Raw genomic sequence first — 15,790 nt, forward strand, 5'->3', positions numbered from 1 at the left:
GAATCCCTGCGATGGGGTGAGCTACTGTTGCTCGGTCCCTGCTCCTGCCCACCTAGCAGTTCGAAAGCACATCAAAATGCAAGTAGATAAATAGGCACCACTCCGGCAGGAAGGTAAACAGCATTTCCGTGCACTGCTCTGATTCACCAGAAGTGGCTTAGTCTTGCTGGCCACATGACCCAAGATGAGCGCCGCAACCCCAGAGTCATCTGTGACTGGACCTAATGGTCAGGGGTCCCTTTACTTTTTTAATAGAGATGTTGGATGCCTGTCTCATCACATATGCTAATCATCTGCATACTATCCCTTGCTTTTTCCTGTAGGACTAATGGCAGTCGTTAACAGTCGTCAACAGGTTTACCATACCCATTGACTCAATCACCCATTTCCTACTACCCTGCTGAGAAAAACCCCACCCCACCCTCCCACTATATATAAGGGTCTGGTGACTTCTGTTTCAGTGTATCTGAAGAAGTGTGCATGCACACGAAAGCTCATACCAAGAACTAACTTAGTTGGTCTTTAAGGTGCTACTGGAAGGAATTTTTTTATTTTGTTTTGACTGGTAACCTCTAAGTTAGATTACTGCAATGTGTTACCTCTGAAGATGGTTCGGAAACTTTAGCTAGTGCAGAATTCAGAGACCAGGTTGCTCATCAGTGTATCTGAAGAAGTGTGCATGCACATGAAAGCTTGTACCAAGAACAGACTTAGTTGGTCTCTAAGGTGCTACTGGACAATTATTTATTTTTTTAAATATATTTCGACTGCATCAGACCAACACAGCTACCTACCTGAATCTAAATGCAAAGAAATAAAGGTTCCTGGACTTGATGTAAAAGGATTAGTTAATTGCGGTATTCTCAAATTTACTGTTTGCCATTTGTATATATGTTTTAATGTGAAAAGAGGTATGCAACTTCCTCAAAGACAACCTTCAGTAGTGTTTCTCAAACTTAATAAAATAATTCCCCCTTCCTCCCCAAAAAGATTTTAAGTGTTGACCAGAAAAATGGTTCTGACTCTCAAAGGAATGATGTCCTGTAACAGCCTCCGCAGAAACATCAAAGGAACTACTAGCTTTTTAGTTTTAAAACTGTGAGCATGAATGAGAGATTTTGTTTAATTTTGATATGCTGTCTTGCGATTGACAAGAAAAAACGTGTTCTGCCCCTAAAACTTGTAGGAGTTACTGCCGCTGGAGACTGAGACCCTGGACAGCTGGGCTGATTGCAAAGAGCTAAGGGGCTTTGCTTTTAGACCCCACTTTGCAGGGTGTTCTACATTTTGTTTACTTTAGTTGCTGCATGTTGTTTCTAAAGGAAGTTTGTCCTATGAGCTCACTTGGCACGCTTAGCCTTGTTTCCTCCTACTTGTGAAGAACAATAATCTAGATGATCGCAGGCTGTGTTTTGTTATTGGTTGCACCAATCCATTGGGAATGGCTGTTTGGATGTGGAAGATCTTCCATCACTATTCATGATTGGACTTGTTAGCCTTTGGAGTTCCTTCTATCCTCTTGGGATTCATCTTTCTTTCAATTGTGGGTGCATGAGTTTCTACAGACATCATGATGCTCCTGTAAATGATTTTCAGTACAGTATTACCTTGACCGGGCAATCAAAGCCTCAGCTTCTGTTGTTGAATTTCCCTCCTAGCATTCTCTGCCTTTGCTTTTTTCAAGCCTGTCATCGTACATGTACACTCTGTTGTGCCCTGCTTCTATTTTGACATCTCCCCCTCCCCGCCCCTCTCCATCTTTCATACCTGCCGTTGACTGTATAAAACCTTCTCACTGCACATGCTTTAAAGATGATAGAGCACCGTGACAGTTTGCACCAAAATAGATGAGCACCCATGAGACTAGGGGAGGAGACAAACCTCAGGTAGCAGGATCCACAGGGACACACATCATTTCGTGACACAGTAATTCAGTTTTACTAGCAAACTGGAGGTGGAATAACCCCCTTCCAGCCCCGGGAGAAGCACACACTTGCACACTGCAGACGACACACCAATGTGTCGCAACACAGAGTTTGGAAAGCTCTTCTCTAGGGTTTCCTAGAGAAGTGTGATTCAGAGTGCCCGACCCCCCATGGCCTTTGATTCCCACTACAACCATTGGGTAAGGTTGATTTGACACTCCACCGCTGCCCCCGCTCCTGGTGTAGAGCTTCATTATGCTTTTCCCCCTGGAGAGGTAAGGGCAGTGCCACTTTCTGGTTCGGCTGGCCCTGATCAGTGGTAATGCAAATTGCCCATCCCTCCCGGTGCTGCCCTGTGGATTGTAGGCAGGGATTCTTGGACGCTTGCCTGTGTAAGCTGAACCCTGAATTTCATCCATCCATGGCTAGGATCTCCCCCCATTGTGTATGTTCATGAGAGGTGGACTTGACAGGTCCCATGCAAAATGTCACAACAATGGGTCTGAGGGACAGTGGACTGGCCCCCTGCTGAAAAAGTTTGCTGACCCCTCTATTAAAAGGTTTCTTGACCTATGTGATTCCACAGTAGATCAGGTATAGGCAAACTCGGCCCTCCATATGTTTTGGGACTACAACTCCCATCACCCCTAGCTAACAGGACCAGTGGTCGGGGATGATGAGAGTTGTAGTCCCAAAACATCTGGAGGGCCGAGTTTGCCTATGCCTGCAGTAGATTCTATATCTATCTATCTATCTATCTATCTATCTATCTATCTATCTACCTATCTATCTATCTATTTTTTATTAAATTTGTTTTACCATTTAAAATACTTATTTTACATCCTTAAGATATCAGTGACTAATCCCTTCTCTTTCCATGGTTCATTTTACATATCATAAATCCCTGCATATTTTACAAAAACTATACCATTCAGTTTTCCATTATTGCATCCATCAAAACTTATTTACACTGTTGATTTTATCTTAATGCTGCCAGAGTTTTCAGCTGTACACAATTATTTCCCATATATTCTATAAACATTTTCCAATCTTCTTTAAACATATGTTCTTCTCAGGCCGTGTTTCATTCCAAATGCCTTGAACCTTCTGTTGAGCTTCACAGTATTGTTTTTTTAAAAGCAGCATTCATAATTGCAACGTATTTTCCACTTGATGCCTAAAGCAATCTCATCGCTAAAAAGCAACAAAATGAAGAGGATGGGGAAGAAAATGCATTATGCCTGTCAGAGCCTAAGTGGTTAAAGTTGCTGAAGACATTTCCTTCACAGAGTCTATTTTAGACCTCTCACATTAGTTTGAAACAAAAGCAAGCAATGCGTCTTTTGCTTCTGTGGATTCTCTTGCTAGCCGGGGTCTCAAGGTGACTTGTTTTGTGTATTAAAAAAGAAGAGAAGCTGCTGAGTGCTGGTTTTTCAGTCACGCTTGCTGGCAGAGCTTTTTCCATTTTGGCCCATTGGGGAAGCACTGACAGTAACAATTCAGAATATAAACCTGACCTTCTCCAACTGTGTGGCATGTTCCCACAGTGCTTCATGCCCTACGAAGCTTCTGGAAGGGCATCAAAGAAATTGCAGGGCAGTTTCTGTGATTATAGAAATGGCAGAATCCTGCTTTTTAAATTGCAAGTTGCTGCTGTGACCTGCTGTTCCCCCATCAGATATTAACTGAAAAAATGAAAATATTCATCTGCAACACCTTGAAGACTATGGTCCTACACCTGCTGGCTTTTTAGTGGGATTTCAGTGTGCAAAACTGAGTGCATGGTTGCCGTTTAGGAATTGTACGATTCGAAGTTTAACACTACTGTTAATCTGTCTCTATGAGTTGCATAAACTTTTGCTTTCGATCTCATTTTGAAAGGGGGCTATTCTCCAAAATGAAAGCATTAGAAACAGGAGGAGGGAGAATATTTGGAAAAGTTGAATTTACTCTCAAATGAAAGTGATTACGATATTTATTATTTTAATTGAAGGCCAATAGGAAGATCTCTTTTTCAGCTTCATGTGTCATATGTTTATATTTTTATGGTAGCTGATATTATACCACTTTTCACTGAGTCAGTGAAAAGAAAGCTGTACTGTGTTAAGTTCTTATCAGTCCAAAGGTAACTGCATTCCTTTCACACACATACTGTGTGGGTTATCAGTCATATTTACCATTAGCCAACACAGACCTTTTTAGACCACACACACCTCGGGTGTAACAGGAAGCAGGATAGTTGCTTTTTCTCAGGTATCAGGTTGCAGTACTTGCTTTTCATAAGAGATGCAAAATATATTGCTGCCTCTGGAGGAGATTGAAATACCTGGATGCATGACTTGCAATAAGTTGGAGTCCTTAAAATATAGTTACTGTCAGTTTGCCACCTCAGGGTGGGGGGCAATCTCATGTTGAGAGAATAAACTGTCTACTTGTCATGGTCTTGGTGTGTATGTAGGGAGATCAAGTACCATTGTATTTACAGAACAGAAAAAAAACTTTGGGATGTGTAGACCTTGGGCTGTTGACCTTTACAATGGCATTCATAAATTGCATGAATCTGCTCATACTCCTCAGTTAGCATAGCCCTTTGGCTTTTGCATCTTTGCATACTGCTGTTCAGCAAGTGGCAAAATAGAAAAGCCTCTGTCTTTCATAAATGGTGGTATATTCCTTTTTCTTTTCTATTTCCCTATGTCGAAGTTATATACCGGTAGCAGATGGAATTCTTTAAATTATATATTCCATTCCCTTCATCCTTCAGAGGACTCATCAGAGCAATCTTTTATCCATGAATTCAGACTCCTGCAGTGGCAGGCCTAGTTTATTTGGAGCACTAGGCAAAAGTATCAAACTGGTCCTACTGGATGAAAAGATGGGGTGTACACTGCTAAGCCCCACCTTCTCTCACACATGCTCCTGTATGCGCATGGCCAAAGCTGTCCCATTTTCATGAAGTATTAAAACCTGTTTTAAAACTATGCACTTGCAAAATAACAACTATGGAGCCCTGAGGCAGGCATCTGTGTCTGAGGCTACGACATGCCTTGTCTCGGCATCCCAAAAAACCAGAATGAATTGTAGTGTAATGATTTCATGCCGTGGGTTGCTTAAAGAAATACCTGTTAAGAGCCAAAGGAAATATATAAGCTGGAAGAGGCCTTTATAGCTACAAGAAAAGCTTGAAAGAATGGTCTACATTTTAGATGTGCTGATGTAAGTGTAAAGGAAAATATATTTCTTTTGAGCAGAATACTGACTAATGATTTACAAGTCTCAGCAAAGCTGCAGAATAACTAGAAATGGAGCCACGTGGCTGTAGCCCTCTCCTCACCTGAGCTGTCACCTGCCCATGACATCACAATTTCACTTCCCAGCAAAAGGCTACCCCTACAGCATCAGGAAATCTTGAGCAGGTGGGGAGGGAAGGCTCAAAATACTAAAGTGTATTTCTTCTTAACATTGATTCTTCACTTCTTTTATTTCTGCATAAATTTTGCACCAACACAGTCTTAAGGTTACTTGCAAAATGATCGTGAATTATGACAAATCCAGTTATTCACCCAAGCTGGTAAGTACTGTATTGTATGAGAAGAATCATAGCTGTTAACTGAACTCTAGTTTAGATGGTGCTCAGTGGTGGAACCAAATTTCTTAAATCAGCAGTGCAGTGCTAAAAATATCTCACTGAGTTGAGTGGGGCTTCCAAACTGGGTACAATGGTACCTCGGGTTACATACACTTCAGGTTACATACACTTCAGGTTACAGACTCCGCTAACCCAGAAATATTACCTCGGGTTAAGAACTTTGCTTCAGGATGAGAACAGAAATCGTGCTCCGGCGGCGCGGCAGCAGTGGGAGGCCCCATTAGCTAAAGTGGTGCTTCAGGTTAAGAACAGTTTCAGGTTAAGAATGGACCTCCAGAACGAATTAAGTACTTAACCCGAGGTACCACTGTGTAGGATTGCAATCTAAGAATACATGCCTTATCTTACTGACATCAAAGGATGGGCATTCTTTGATATAAAAAAAAACTGAATCTGTGTCAGTAGACTACACTGCAAATAACGCTGGACATGATTTGTGTTCAAGCTGCCCTAGTACTGGAAAGGTACAGTAAAGGTTTGATTTATCTCTACATGGAAAACCTGTTCTCAATCTCTAGAACAGTATGAAAGCTAGTTTATATGTAAGAATTATTCTGGACAGGGATATTTGTAGCAACCTTGGAACTGTAATAGGAACCTTGAAAGTATAATGTAGCTGATTAATTTGGTTGGAACCCAGACATTTCACTACTCTTGATTCCCCAACCTTTGTTTCCTCCTGCTCCTCCTTTCACAGCACATTACATCTCTCACCTGGATAGTGCGTGAGATGCTCTTAATTTCTTCTTCTGCATTTACTCAGTTCTGTCCCATCCTGATGCTGTTTTCCAAAATCCATGTGTCTCAATTCACTGTTTTCTTTTGTTTACCCATGCCAGTTCCCCCACTAGTTTAGAAGTCTGTGTCATCTTTATTTCTCCCCTTAACCAACCTACAACGCAAAGGGTCTTCAGTCCCCAATTCCTATGACTTAAAAAAGAGAGTTTGATACCTCTGTTCTAATGTACCCTTCAGAGCTTAATATACACCTGTCTCTTGACATCTGTTCATTAATTGTTTCAACTATATAGAGCTTTTGGGACCTTACCTGCCCTTTCAGTTGTAAGTAGCCGGATTAGCAACCAAGCTACTGTTTGCTGTGATCTTAATAGGGGACCAAAGAGTTCATTTTAATCAAGCATTTCTGACAGAAGTTCAGAGTGCAGTTGGAAAGCACTTACTTACAATCCCCAGTGTTCAAAGTTATTTTAAGTCTGGATTTTAAAATCTAAAGTCTGAAACAGTAGGTGCAAATGTAGTGCCCATGTGTGGTAGGTTTGAGGTCCTTTGCAAACCATAACTATTACTCACTGTCAAGGGAAAGATGATTCATCTTGGTAGGAATAACCTTATTGTTTCTAGATATCATTGCTGTTTATCATTCCTTGCATCCTCTCCCTAAAGTGTGATGGGAAGTACCCATCAGTTTAAAGCACCACACCCACGGGGAAGCTGATTTAGGACATTCTGCTTCTGGTTAATCTCTCTTTCTCTGCTCTCACCCGTGGTTTTGTCCTCTTCACCATCCTAGCCCTGGTCAAGGATCCCTGCTTGTCAGTGCAGATGAAAATGCAAAGTGCTGTTGGATGCAAAGTTATTGCCTGTTTGGTTGATGTGTCTTAGGAATGAACTTGCTAAATCTAACTGCACAGATTATGAGCTTCAGGAGTGTTAGAATTAATTTCTGGAAGAAGAACAGACCATCCCCTCCTAACATGCAGGAACTCGAGAGCCTGATTTTGTGCATAGCAAAGAGGAAGATTCTGCCTGAATCGCAAAAATCTTGCCACACCTGCTTGCTAAAACAAGTTCTTTGTGCATTCTTTGTACAGAAAAATGGAAGAGGAGCTGACAGGATTATTCTGGGGACATTGTTTTGGGCATTAAAAATATTTCAGCTAAAAAACGATAAACTTTTATATATTTCTTTTTAGTTCTTCGCCAAAAGATATGGACGAAGAGCAGCCTTTGTCTCCTTGCGATCAGAATCCTAAAGAAGCAGTACGGAAACGGCAAAATTCTAGTCAAGGTTCCCGGGGCAGCGATTCTTCCAGAACATCCAGAAAAAGCTTCAGACTGGATTATAGGTTGGAGGAAGATGTAACAAAATCAAAGAGAGGTAAAGATGGGAGGTTTATCAACCCCTGGCCAACATGGAAACCTCCATCTTTCCCAAATATTATGAAATGGGCTCTTACGGAAAAGGACAACAGCAAGGTCCCATCTTCAAAGCAGGTAAACATTCTATACTTCTATTCATCTAGTAATGTTTGAAGCACTCTCAATACCACTTCATGTAAATTACATGTTTACCAGTAAGTCAAAGATTTTTGAAGTATATATATTACGTTCAGTGGTGTTGCGTGGGTTGCTGGTGCCCGTGGCGTGGCAAATGTTGCATCCCTCTGGTGGGCTGGGCAGCTGGGGTGGAGGTGCGCAGTGGGGGGGGTAAGTAAATAGATAATGTGGTAAATAGATAAATAGACTATCTGTGCTTCCAAACTATTGCTATTTTCAGGTAGGATTCAATCACATACTGGTAAATTTAGGTTGTGCAATTATAGTTGACTGGGATGTCTTGCACAAAAAGCCCACTTCCCTCCAAAAGCAGACTTTTCGTAACAGAAAAATGCACTGGAAAGTGTGGGATAACACTGCCTTTGTCATGTCACCTAATCAAAGCATAACTTAAGAGCTGGTCAACATTGCACCATAGAGCCCAGATAAAACAGATTCTGTGGCAGCCAAGAGTTGAAGGCAGCCTTCTACATGGATTGCCTGTCTACTAGTAGATCTCTGAGGGATTTGCAGTAGATCAGCAAGGATTCTGACACTCAGTTGTTTAACAATAGCAACTAAAAGGCTTTTCTCCTACATTACCCTAGAACTGGGTTTGATTTTTGAGTGGCAAGACTGGGAGTATATTTCTGGTACTGAAAATGAATTCCTAGCCTTTGTAGAAGAAGGCAGAGTTGAGTTGCAGCTTCAATTTTATGCTGGCGGTGCATATGCAGTAATTTTGTAGCAGTGCTGAAAAAGCGCAGGATGCTGTATTTGCTGTAAAATTCATTATTCTGAGTGTTTCAGTCTTCTTTTTTTAACAGAGCACTTTTCTTAGTTTATATCATTACAGTAAGCATTACACATAGCTTTGCAATAACAGACGTTTGCTAAGGTGAATGAACACGTAGTTAGGAGTGGGATTTGAATTCCTTGAGCAGTTACTTGCCCCTTCATTCCAGCAAAACTAGAACGAATAATTCAGAACATTACAGATGGAAGAATAATTTTCAATTTTTGTAGCAGTGTGTACATGCATCCCTTGTGTACCCTCTAAAGCCCTAAACAGTTCAGGCACTGTGTCCCTTTGAGACCTATTCCCATGTGTTCCATTATGATACCTGAGATCTACTGAGAACATGTTTTAATTAGGCGTTCTTGTCAGATTCAGACAGCAAGGCTGTGCAGCATTTTCAATGACTACCCCCCAAATATGACAGTGTCTCCTGCTGTATATTCACACAAATTCACGTCTAAACTCCTTAGCAGATGTCCCTGTCCTTGGCTAACCTTCGGAGACCAGCATCAAATTAGAAAATAATGGTGGAATGTTGTTCTCTGCTACTGCAGAGAGCAGGGGCTAGATCTAATAGGTTTAAATTACAGAAGGAAAGACTTTGGTTGAATATGAGAAACTTTTTAATGGTAAGAGCAGTTTGAGAAGTGGTGGGAGGGGGCTGCCCTTTGCTGCAGGTCTATAAAGTCTTAAACGGCTCAATACCTCTTCCCAGATTCTGTGATCATCATCGGAGGCCCTTCTTTGTGTGCCTCCTCTGTGAGAGGTCTGGAGGATAAGCGACACAAGAACGGGCCTTTTCTGTGGTGGCTCCTCACTTGTGGCATGCTCTCCCCAGGGAGGCTTGCCTGGCACCTTCGTGACATATCTTTAGGCACCAGGAAAAAACATTCCTCCTCTCCCAGGCCTTTGGCTAATGAAACAATCTATGCCCTTTTAAACTGGGAGGTGGGGCGCTCTTGTTTCATCATCATCATCATCATTTTATTTGTATGCCGCCTTTCCATAGTTAAAACAATGCTCAAGACGGCTTACAACATGACAAGATTTACATAATTACCAACGTAATAAAAGTCATAAACAATAAATAAAACACTTCAAAAAGTACACAACCAAATGGAAAACAATTTCCATATAAATCATAAAATCTAAGACTAAAAATACAGCATTGATATAAATCACAATTTAAAATGACATACATAAAAAATAAAAGCAATTAAAAACAAAAACGGAGTCCTCTCTGCCCAGCTGCAGCAGCAGCAGCACTCCTCCATGGAGCCTATTAGGCCCTGCCCCAAGCCAGGTGGAAAGAAGCAGGGCAGGGCCCTATAACAAACATTTTTTGTATTTATATTGTAAACCGCCCTGTGATCGTTAGATGAAGGGCAATATATACTAATAATAATAATAATAATTTGGAATGCCCTTTGTATTTGGGAAATGATTTTCATGTTTACTGTTAGTTGTTGGTTATTTCTTTTCTAAATGTTATCTGTCAGTGTTATCTGCAAGCAGAGTTGGACCTTCACCCTGCTATAATACCTCCCTTAATCCAAGCTGCAAGCAAAACTTGTTACCTTGAAATACCAAGGGTGATTCATGCACATAAACAGGGTTCCTTATGTACAACTCGTGCAGATCTGCATCATACTAATCTGAACTGGCTGGATGCGTCAGATGCAAATGATTCTTGTCATTGTGCACGTTTCTCGTATGCTGGAAGTCTTGCAAATAGAAACCTAGCAAAGCAGGGAGGAGGCTGGCTGGCACCCTTCCCTCTGCTGTGCTGTTTACATTTACAAAGCCTCCTGTGACTCGTGATGCAGAGCCTATGTGTCACTTCCTTTCTGGCTACCATTGGCCCAGTTGCCTTGAAGTCACTAAGGGCCTGGTAGACAACTGATGGCTTAGTTGCACTGAGGAAATATTTGATGCTCAAGTCCATGAGCAGCATTGGTCTACGCTAAATGACGTTCAAGTGTATTTATACCATGGACTTTAATATTACATCTTGTTGGTGTAGAGCAGGCATCCCCAACCTGCAGCCCTCCAGATGTTTTGGCCTACAACTACCATGATCCCTAGCTAACAGGACCAGTGGTCAGGGATGATGGGAATTGTAGTCCAAAACATCTGGAGGGCCGAAGGTTGGGGATGCCTGGTGTAGAGTTAACAAGGCTTTCTGCCTCAAGGGTCCAAAGTGGATGAAACACTTGCTGCTTGTAAGCCAGGTGTGCTTTCTAATTTTGTGTCCTTGTTTTCTTTTGCTAGGAACTTGACAGAGAGCTTCCAGTACTGAAACCTTACTTTGTTCAAAACCCCGAACTAGCTGGAAAAACCGGAGCTGGTATGCGAGTAACATGGCTTGGACATGCTTCTGTAATGGTGGAAATGGATGAACTTACGCTTCTTACTGACCCCATCTTCAGCCAGCGGGCCTCTCCAGTGCAATTTGGAGGACCTAAGCGTTTTAGAGGACCTCCGTGTACTGTAGATCAACTCCCCAAAATAGATGCAGTGATGATCAGCCACACTCATTACGACCACTTGGACTACCACTCTGTAATAAATTTAAATAGTCGCTTTGGCAGTGACCTGAGATGGTTTGTGCCCCTGGGTCTTTTAGACTGGATGCAGAAATGTGGCTGTGAGAATGTAATTGAGCTGGACTGGTGGGGAGAAAACTGTGTTCCTGGTCATGACGCAGTTACATTTGTTTTTACTCCTGCCCAACACTGGTCCAAGAGGACTGCAACAGATGACAACAAAGTTCTCTGGGGAAGCTGGTCTGTCTTGGGGCCCTGGAATAGGTTCTTTTTTGCAGGAGATACTGGCTATTGTGTTGCATTTGAGGAGATAGGGAAGCGCTTTGGACCTTTCGATCTTGCAGCTATTCCCATTGGAGCATATGAACCAAGGTACGTAAGCCAATAAACTGGAGCCTGTGACCCAAGATACAAAACTACCACTGTTTATATACAGCACCAACAATGTGTAAGATGTGCAAAACACAGGCAGTGTCATAGCCACATTGGCCTACCATGCCAAATCACTCCTGCTTCATTCCTCCTCTAGTGTGAGCAGTAACAACAAACCACAGACCTTTGCTTATCATGACAGCTGGCTTCCTTCCTTCCTTCTTTCCTTCCTTCCTTCCTTCCTTCCTTCCTTCCTTCCTCAACCGCAACTATGAAGCCAAGAACAGTTGACTTCAGATTATGGTTTACATATTTGGAGAGAAACAAAACATGAGCACTGTTTTGGACATCACAGAAAACCAAGGTTCTTGGTTTGTTACTTGCATGAAGGAAGAAGGGCAGTGGGAGTGATACATGCTGCTGATTTATGTTAAGCCATGGTTTATGTCATCTGAAGGGGGCCAATGAAAGCTCACAGTCTTAAAGACAAGCAGGAGGAAAGGCTAGATCTTAATGGGCAAGGGGTAGGTGAAGATTGGCTGCCAGTTTTGCATTACAGGAAAACTAAATGTGATTGAGATGCCTTGTGGAAGATGGGATCATTGAGATGCATTAGAATGATTGAGATGCAGCTTAACAGATAAGTGAACAATCTCTTTTAGCAACATGGGAGAAGGGAACAAATTGGACCAGTTAAGAGCTATGCAACAGACTGAGAAGGGCAGTAAGGGAACCTTAACTTGGCCAGTGCATGTCTGTGTAACACGCAAGGAAAAATGCTCTTTCCCTCTTTGGTAGGTGGTTTATGAAATACCAGCATGTGGACCCCGAAGAAGCAGTAAGGATTCATATTGATGTACAAGCAAAGAAGTCTGTTGGAATTCACTGGGGAACCTTTGCTTTAGCCAATGAGGTAGGTGTGAACTAACCATTTGTGCAGCTGTGGGTGTCCATTCAAAATAGTAGCATCTAGAACTGTCTGTTCCAGCCTGATAGCATAAATATCCTTTCTTCTGACTGAAAACAGAAAGTATCATTCACTTACATCCCAGAGTTTTAGTGTGTGGGAGAACTGCACATCCTCTGTGTTTTTATGCTGTGTTCCTTGATTGGAAGGAACATTATCTCAAGAAGAAATGCAGCTGGCAGCATCCTCTGAGGAAAGATAATTCTACTGCATCTCTGTATCAGGTGTGATTAAGTGATCTAATTACATCTGATGCAAAGAGGCAGCAGAATTACCTGCCCTCCGTGGAGACTAATTGGAAGGAGGCAAGGACAGAATAGTGGGCTGTTTCCTCTGCAGGTGTGTAATTTTGAATGGAGATTTAGTTTGAATAGATTTTTGGTATAGGAGCTCTAACCAACTTAACTATATATAAAAAAGAAGTCATGTAGTGTTATAATTTTTTCTTATGGACCACAGCAGTTTTCAAGGTGTTTCAAATGATTAAAAGAAAATGGCCTCTGATTTTAGTATTATTTTATAGGCTGTCAATTTTAGTTCTGAAGCCAGTCGATTCTCTATACAACTAATTGTGTATTGTCAAAGCTAGGTTTCCCCCCTCAGTTTTTAGTTTGACTTAAATTTTGCTTAGTAGTAAGTCTGAATGGCTTACAAATACTCTGAAGCAAACTACTAAAGAAACAATGACAAGGGTGCTTTAAGAGATTGTGTACAGCTTAGTTGCTCTGTCTTTATGGACTCAATTAATAGTTGCTTTGTGTTAGAGTGACAAATCATTGGAGGCAATTTCACTTGGTATGAAACTGGTTGTCCTGAATGTGTAACAAAATCATCTTATCAGTATGCATATCATATTATATCAGCATACATATGTGCCAGTACCCCAACATTCTTTGACATTCTAGCATAATGAAGAAACTAACCCCCAGCCACCCAGAGAAACCCAGCTAGATATGTGAGGTATAAATGATAAAATTATTATTATTATTATTATTATTATTATTATTATTATTATTATTATTATTATTATTTTACTGGCCAACAACACAGGATGATGCTCTGCAGATGAAGGGGCTGAGCATATAAGACCGTGGTTGATTCTTAAAACTGGAATTAGAATCAGAAATCATTAATGTTTATGAAATCCCTAAACTTTCTGGTAGGTGCTTGAGAAGGATTCCGAACCCCACAGATCCTCCACAGTTCATGCACTGCTAAATACAGAGATTCAGAATGTAAACTAGTTCTGCTGGAAAATTTATATGTTAAAAAATTTAAAGGAAGGCCGGTAAGGACACTATTTAAACATTTACTGTCAAAAGGTGGTGTGCACAACTGGAGAGGCATCTCTGTCATAAAATTTATGATCAGGCCACTGGACTTTGATAAGTCAGTTGTAGCAGCCCAAGGGTTTCATAAAATGTAGGCATTGTTTAATCCTCTCTGGCACAGTTATTTTCATTTACAAGTTTGCAGCAAGTAAACATATTTTGATACAGTGGTACCTCGGGTTACAGACGCTTCAAGTTATATACTCCGCTAACCCAGAAATAGTACCTCAGGTTAAGAACTTTGCTTCAGGATGAGAACAGAAATCGCACGGTGGCAGTGCGGCGGCAGCGGGAGGCCCCATTAGCTAAAGTGGTACCTCAGGTTAAGAACGGACCTCCGGAACGAATTAAGTTCTTAACCCAAGGTACCACTGTATGTTCTTTCAAACTGGCGTTTGAGCTATTCTTGGATTTACCATGACTACAGTTCTCAATCTACAGTTGCTACTTATTAGATAACTAAGAATAATACTTTCCAAATGTGGAAAACTAATAACACATTGTGTTGAGTTAGGCTGTTTCTAAGGCGTTTCCCTATCCTGCCTTCAGTCCTTTAATTGGAGACTGAAACTGGACCTGATGCAGAGCATATTCATCCTAAGAATGAGAGCCCTGGCTGGATAAGACTAAAGGCCCTTATATGCCTATGGGGAAGCTCACAAAGCAGGGCACGAGCTCTGTAATGCCCTTCTTTTCATAGAATCATAGAATCATAGAGTTGGAAGAGACCACAAGGGCCATCGAGTCCAACCCCCTGCCAAGCAGGAAACACCATCAGAGCACTCCTGACATATGGTTGTCAAGCCTCTGCTTAAAGACCTCCAAAGAAGGAGACTCCACCACACTCCTTGGCAGCAAATTCCACTGTCGAACAGCTCTCACTGTCAGGAAGTTCTTCCTAATGTTTAGGTGGAATCTTCTTTCTTGTAGTTTGGAGCCATTGCTCCGTGTCCGCTTCTCTGGAGCAGCAGAAAATAACCTTTCTCCCTCCTCTATGTGACATCCTTTTATATATTTGAACATGGCTATCATATCACCCCTTAACCTCCTCTTCTCCAGGCTAAACATGCCCAGCTCCCTTAGCCTTTCCTCATAAGGCATCGTTTCCAGGCCTTTGACCATTTTGGTTTCCCTCCTCTGGACACGTTCCAGTTTGTCAGTGTCCTTCTTGAACTGTGGTGCCCAGAACTGGACACAGTACTCCAGGTGAGGTCTGACCAGAGCAGAATACAGTGGCACTATTACTTCCCTTGATCTAGATGCTATACTATTGATGCAGCCCAGAATTGCATTGGCTTTTTTAGCTGCCGCGTCACACTGTTGGCTCATGTCAAGTTTGTGGTCAACCAAGACTCCTAGATCCTTTTCACATGTACTGCTCTCAAGCCAGGTGTCACCCATCTTGTATTTGTGCCTCTCATTTTTTTTGCCCAAGTGCAATACTTTACATTTCTCCCTGTTTTCATGTTTCTCAGTAACTGGTATGCAGAAGCCTCCTCCTGCCTCATCACTGAGCTGTGGCCCCATGGTTTTCTAATATTTTTTAGGAATATCTGCTTTTGTTGAGCACTTCATACTTTCCCATAAACTTAACTGGAAAGATTGTGCTCACAATCCATTGCATGTGATCATTCACCGGCAAGAACCGAGGTGCAAACAACTGCTCTCGTGAACAGTTGTAATATCTAAGAAGTTTATTCATGGGAAACATAGCTTTTGCAAGCAGTGTGCGGTCCCAAAGTGCTCTGTCTGGACAAGTTACCACAGCTGCACAGAGCAGTTGATTCATCCTGAAATAGCAGAATCAGTTCAATAACACTTGTTGCCACAAATGCAAGGTATGCTTCAAGGGGGTGACCCCATTCAGAGCTTAACAAGGACTTCAGAAGGAAAAAGAAGTCTTATTGGATTTCAGTGGAACCAG

General features: G+C 41.7%; 1 protein-coding gene across 2 annotated transcripts in view; it reads left to right on the forward strand.

Moving 5' to 3' along the window:
• The window catches only part of NAPEPLD (N-acyl phosphatidylethanolamine phospholipase D), a 33,470-nt gene that overhangs the window by 14,823 nt on the left and 2,857 nt on the right, over window positions 1–15,790 (forward strand). Inside the window, exons 1-4 of one of the 2 annotated variants that reach the window (XM_081879178.1) lie at window positions 5,453–5,496; window positions 7,509–7,809; window positions 10,922–11,568; window positions 12,367–12,481. In XM_081879178.1, coding sequence (XP_081735304.1) covers window positions 5,468–5,496; window positions 7,509–7,809; window positions 10,922–11,568; window positions 12,367–12,481 — 1,092 coding nt within the window. In that variant the 5' untranslated portion in view covers window positions 5,453–5,467. Of the gene's footprint in view, window positions 1–5,452; window positions 5,497–7,508; window positions 7,810–10,921; window positions 11,569–12,366; window positions 12,482–15,790 lie in introns of those variants that run through there. The other variant, XM_081879177.1, reaches the window with a different exon arrangement.

The sequence above is a fragment of the Podarcis erhardii genome, assembly GCF_964252035.2.
Source record: "Podarcis erhardii genome assembly, chromosome: 10".
Lineage (NCBI taxonomy): Eukaryota > Metazoa > Chordata > Lepidosauria > Squamata > Lacertidae > Podarcis > Podarcis erhardii.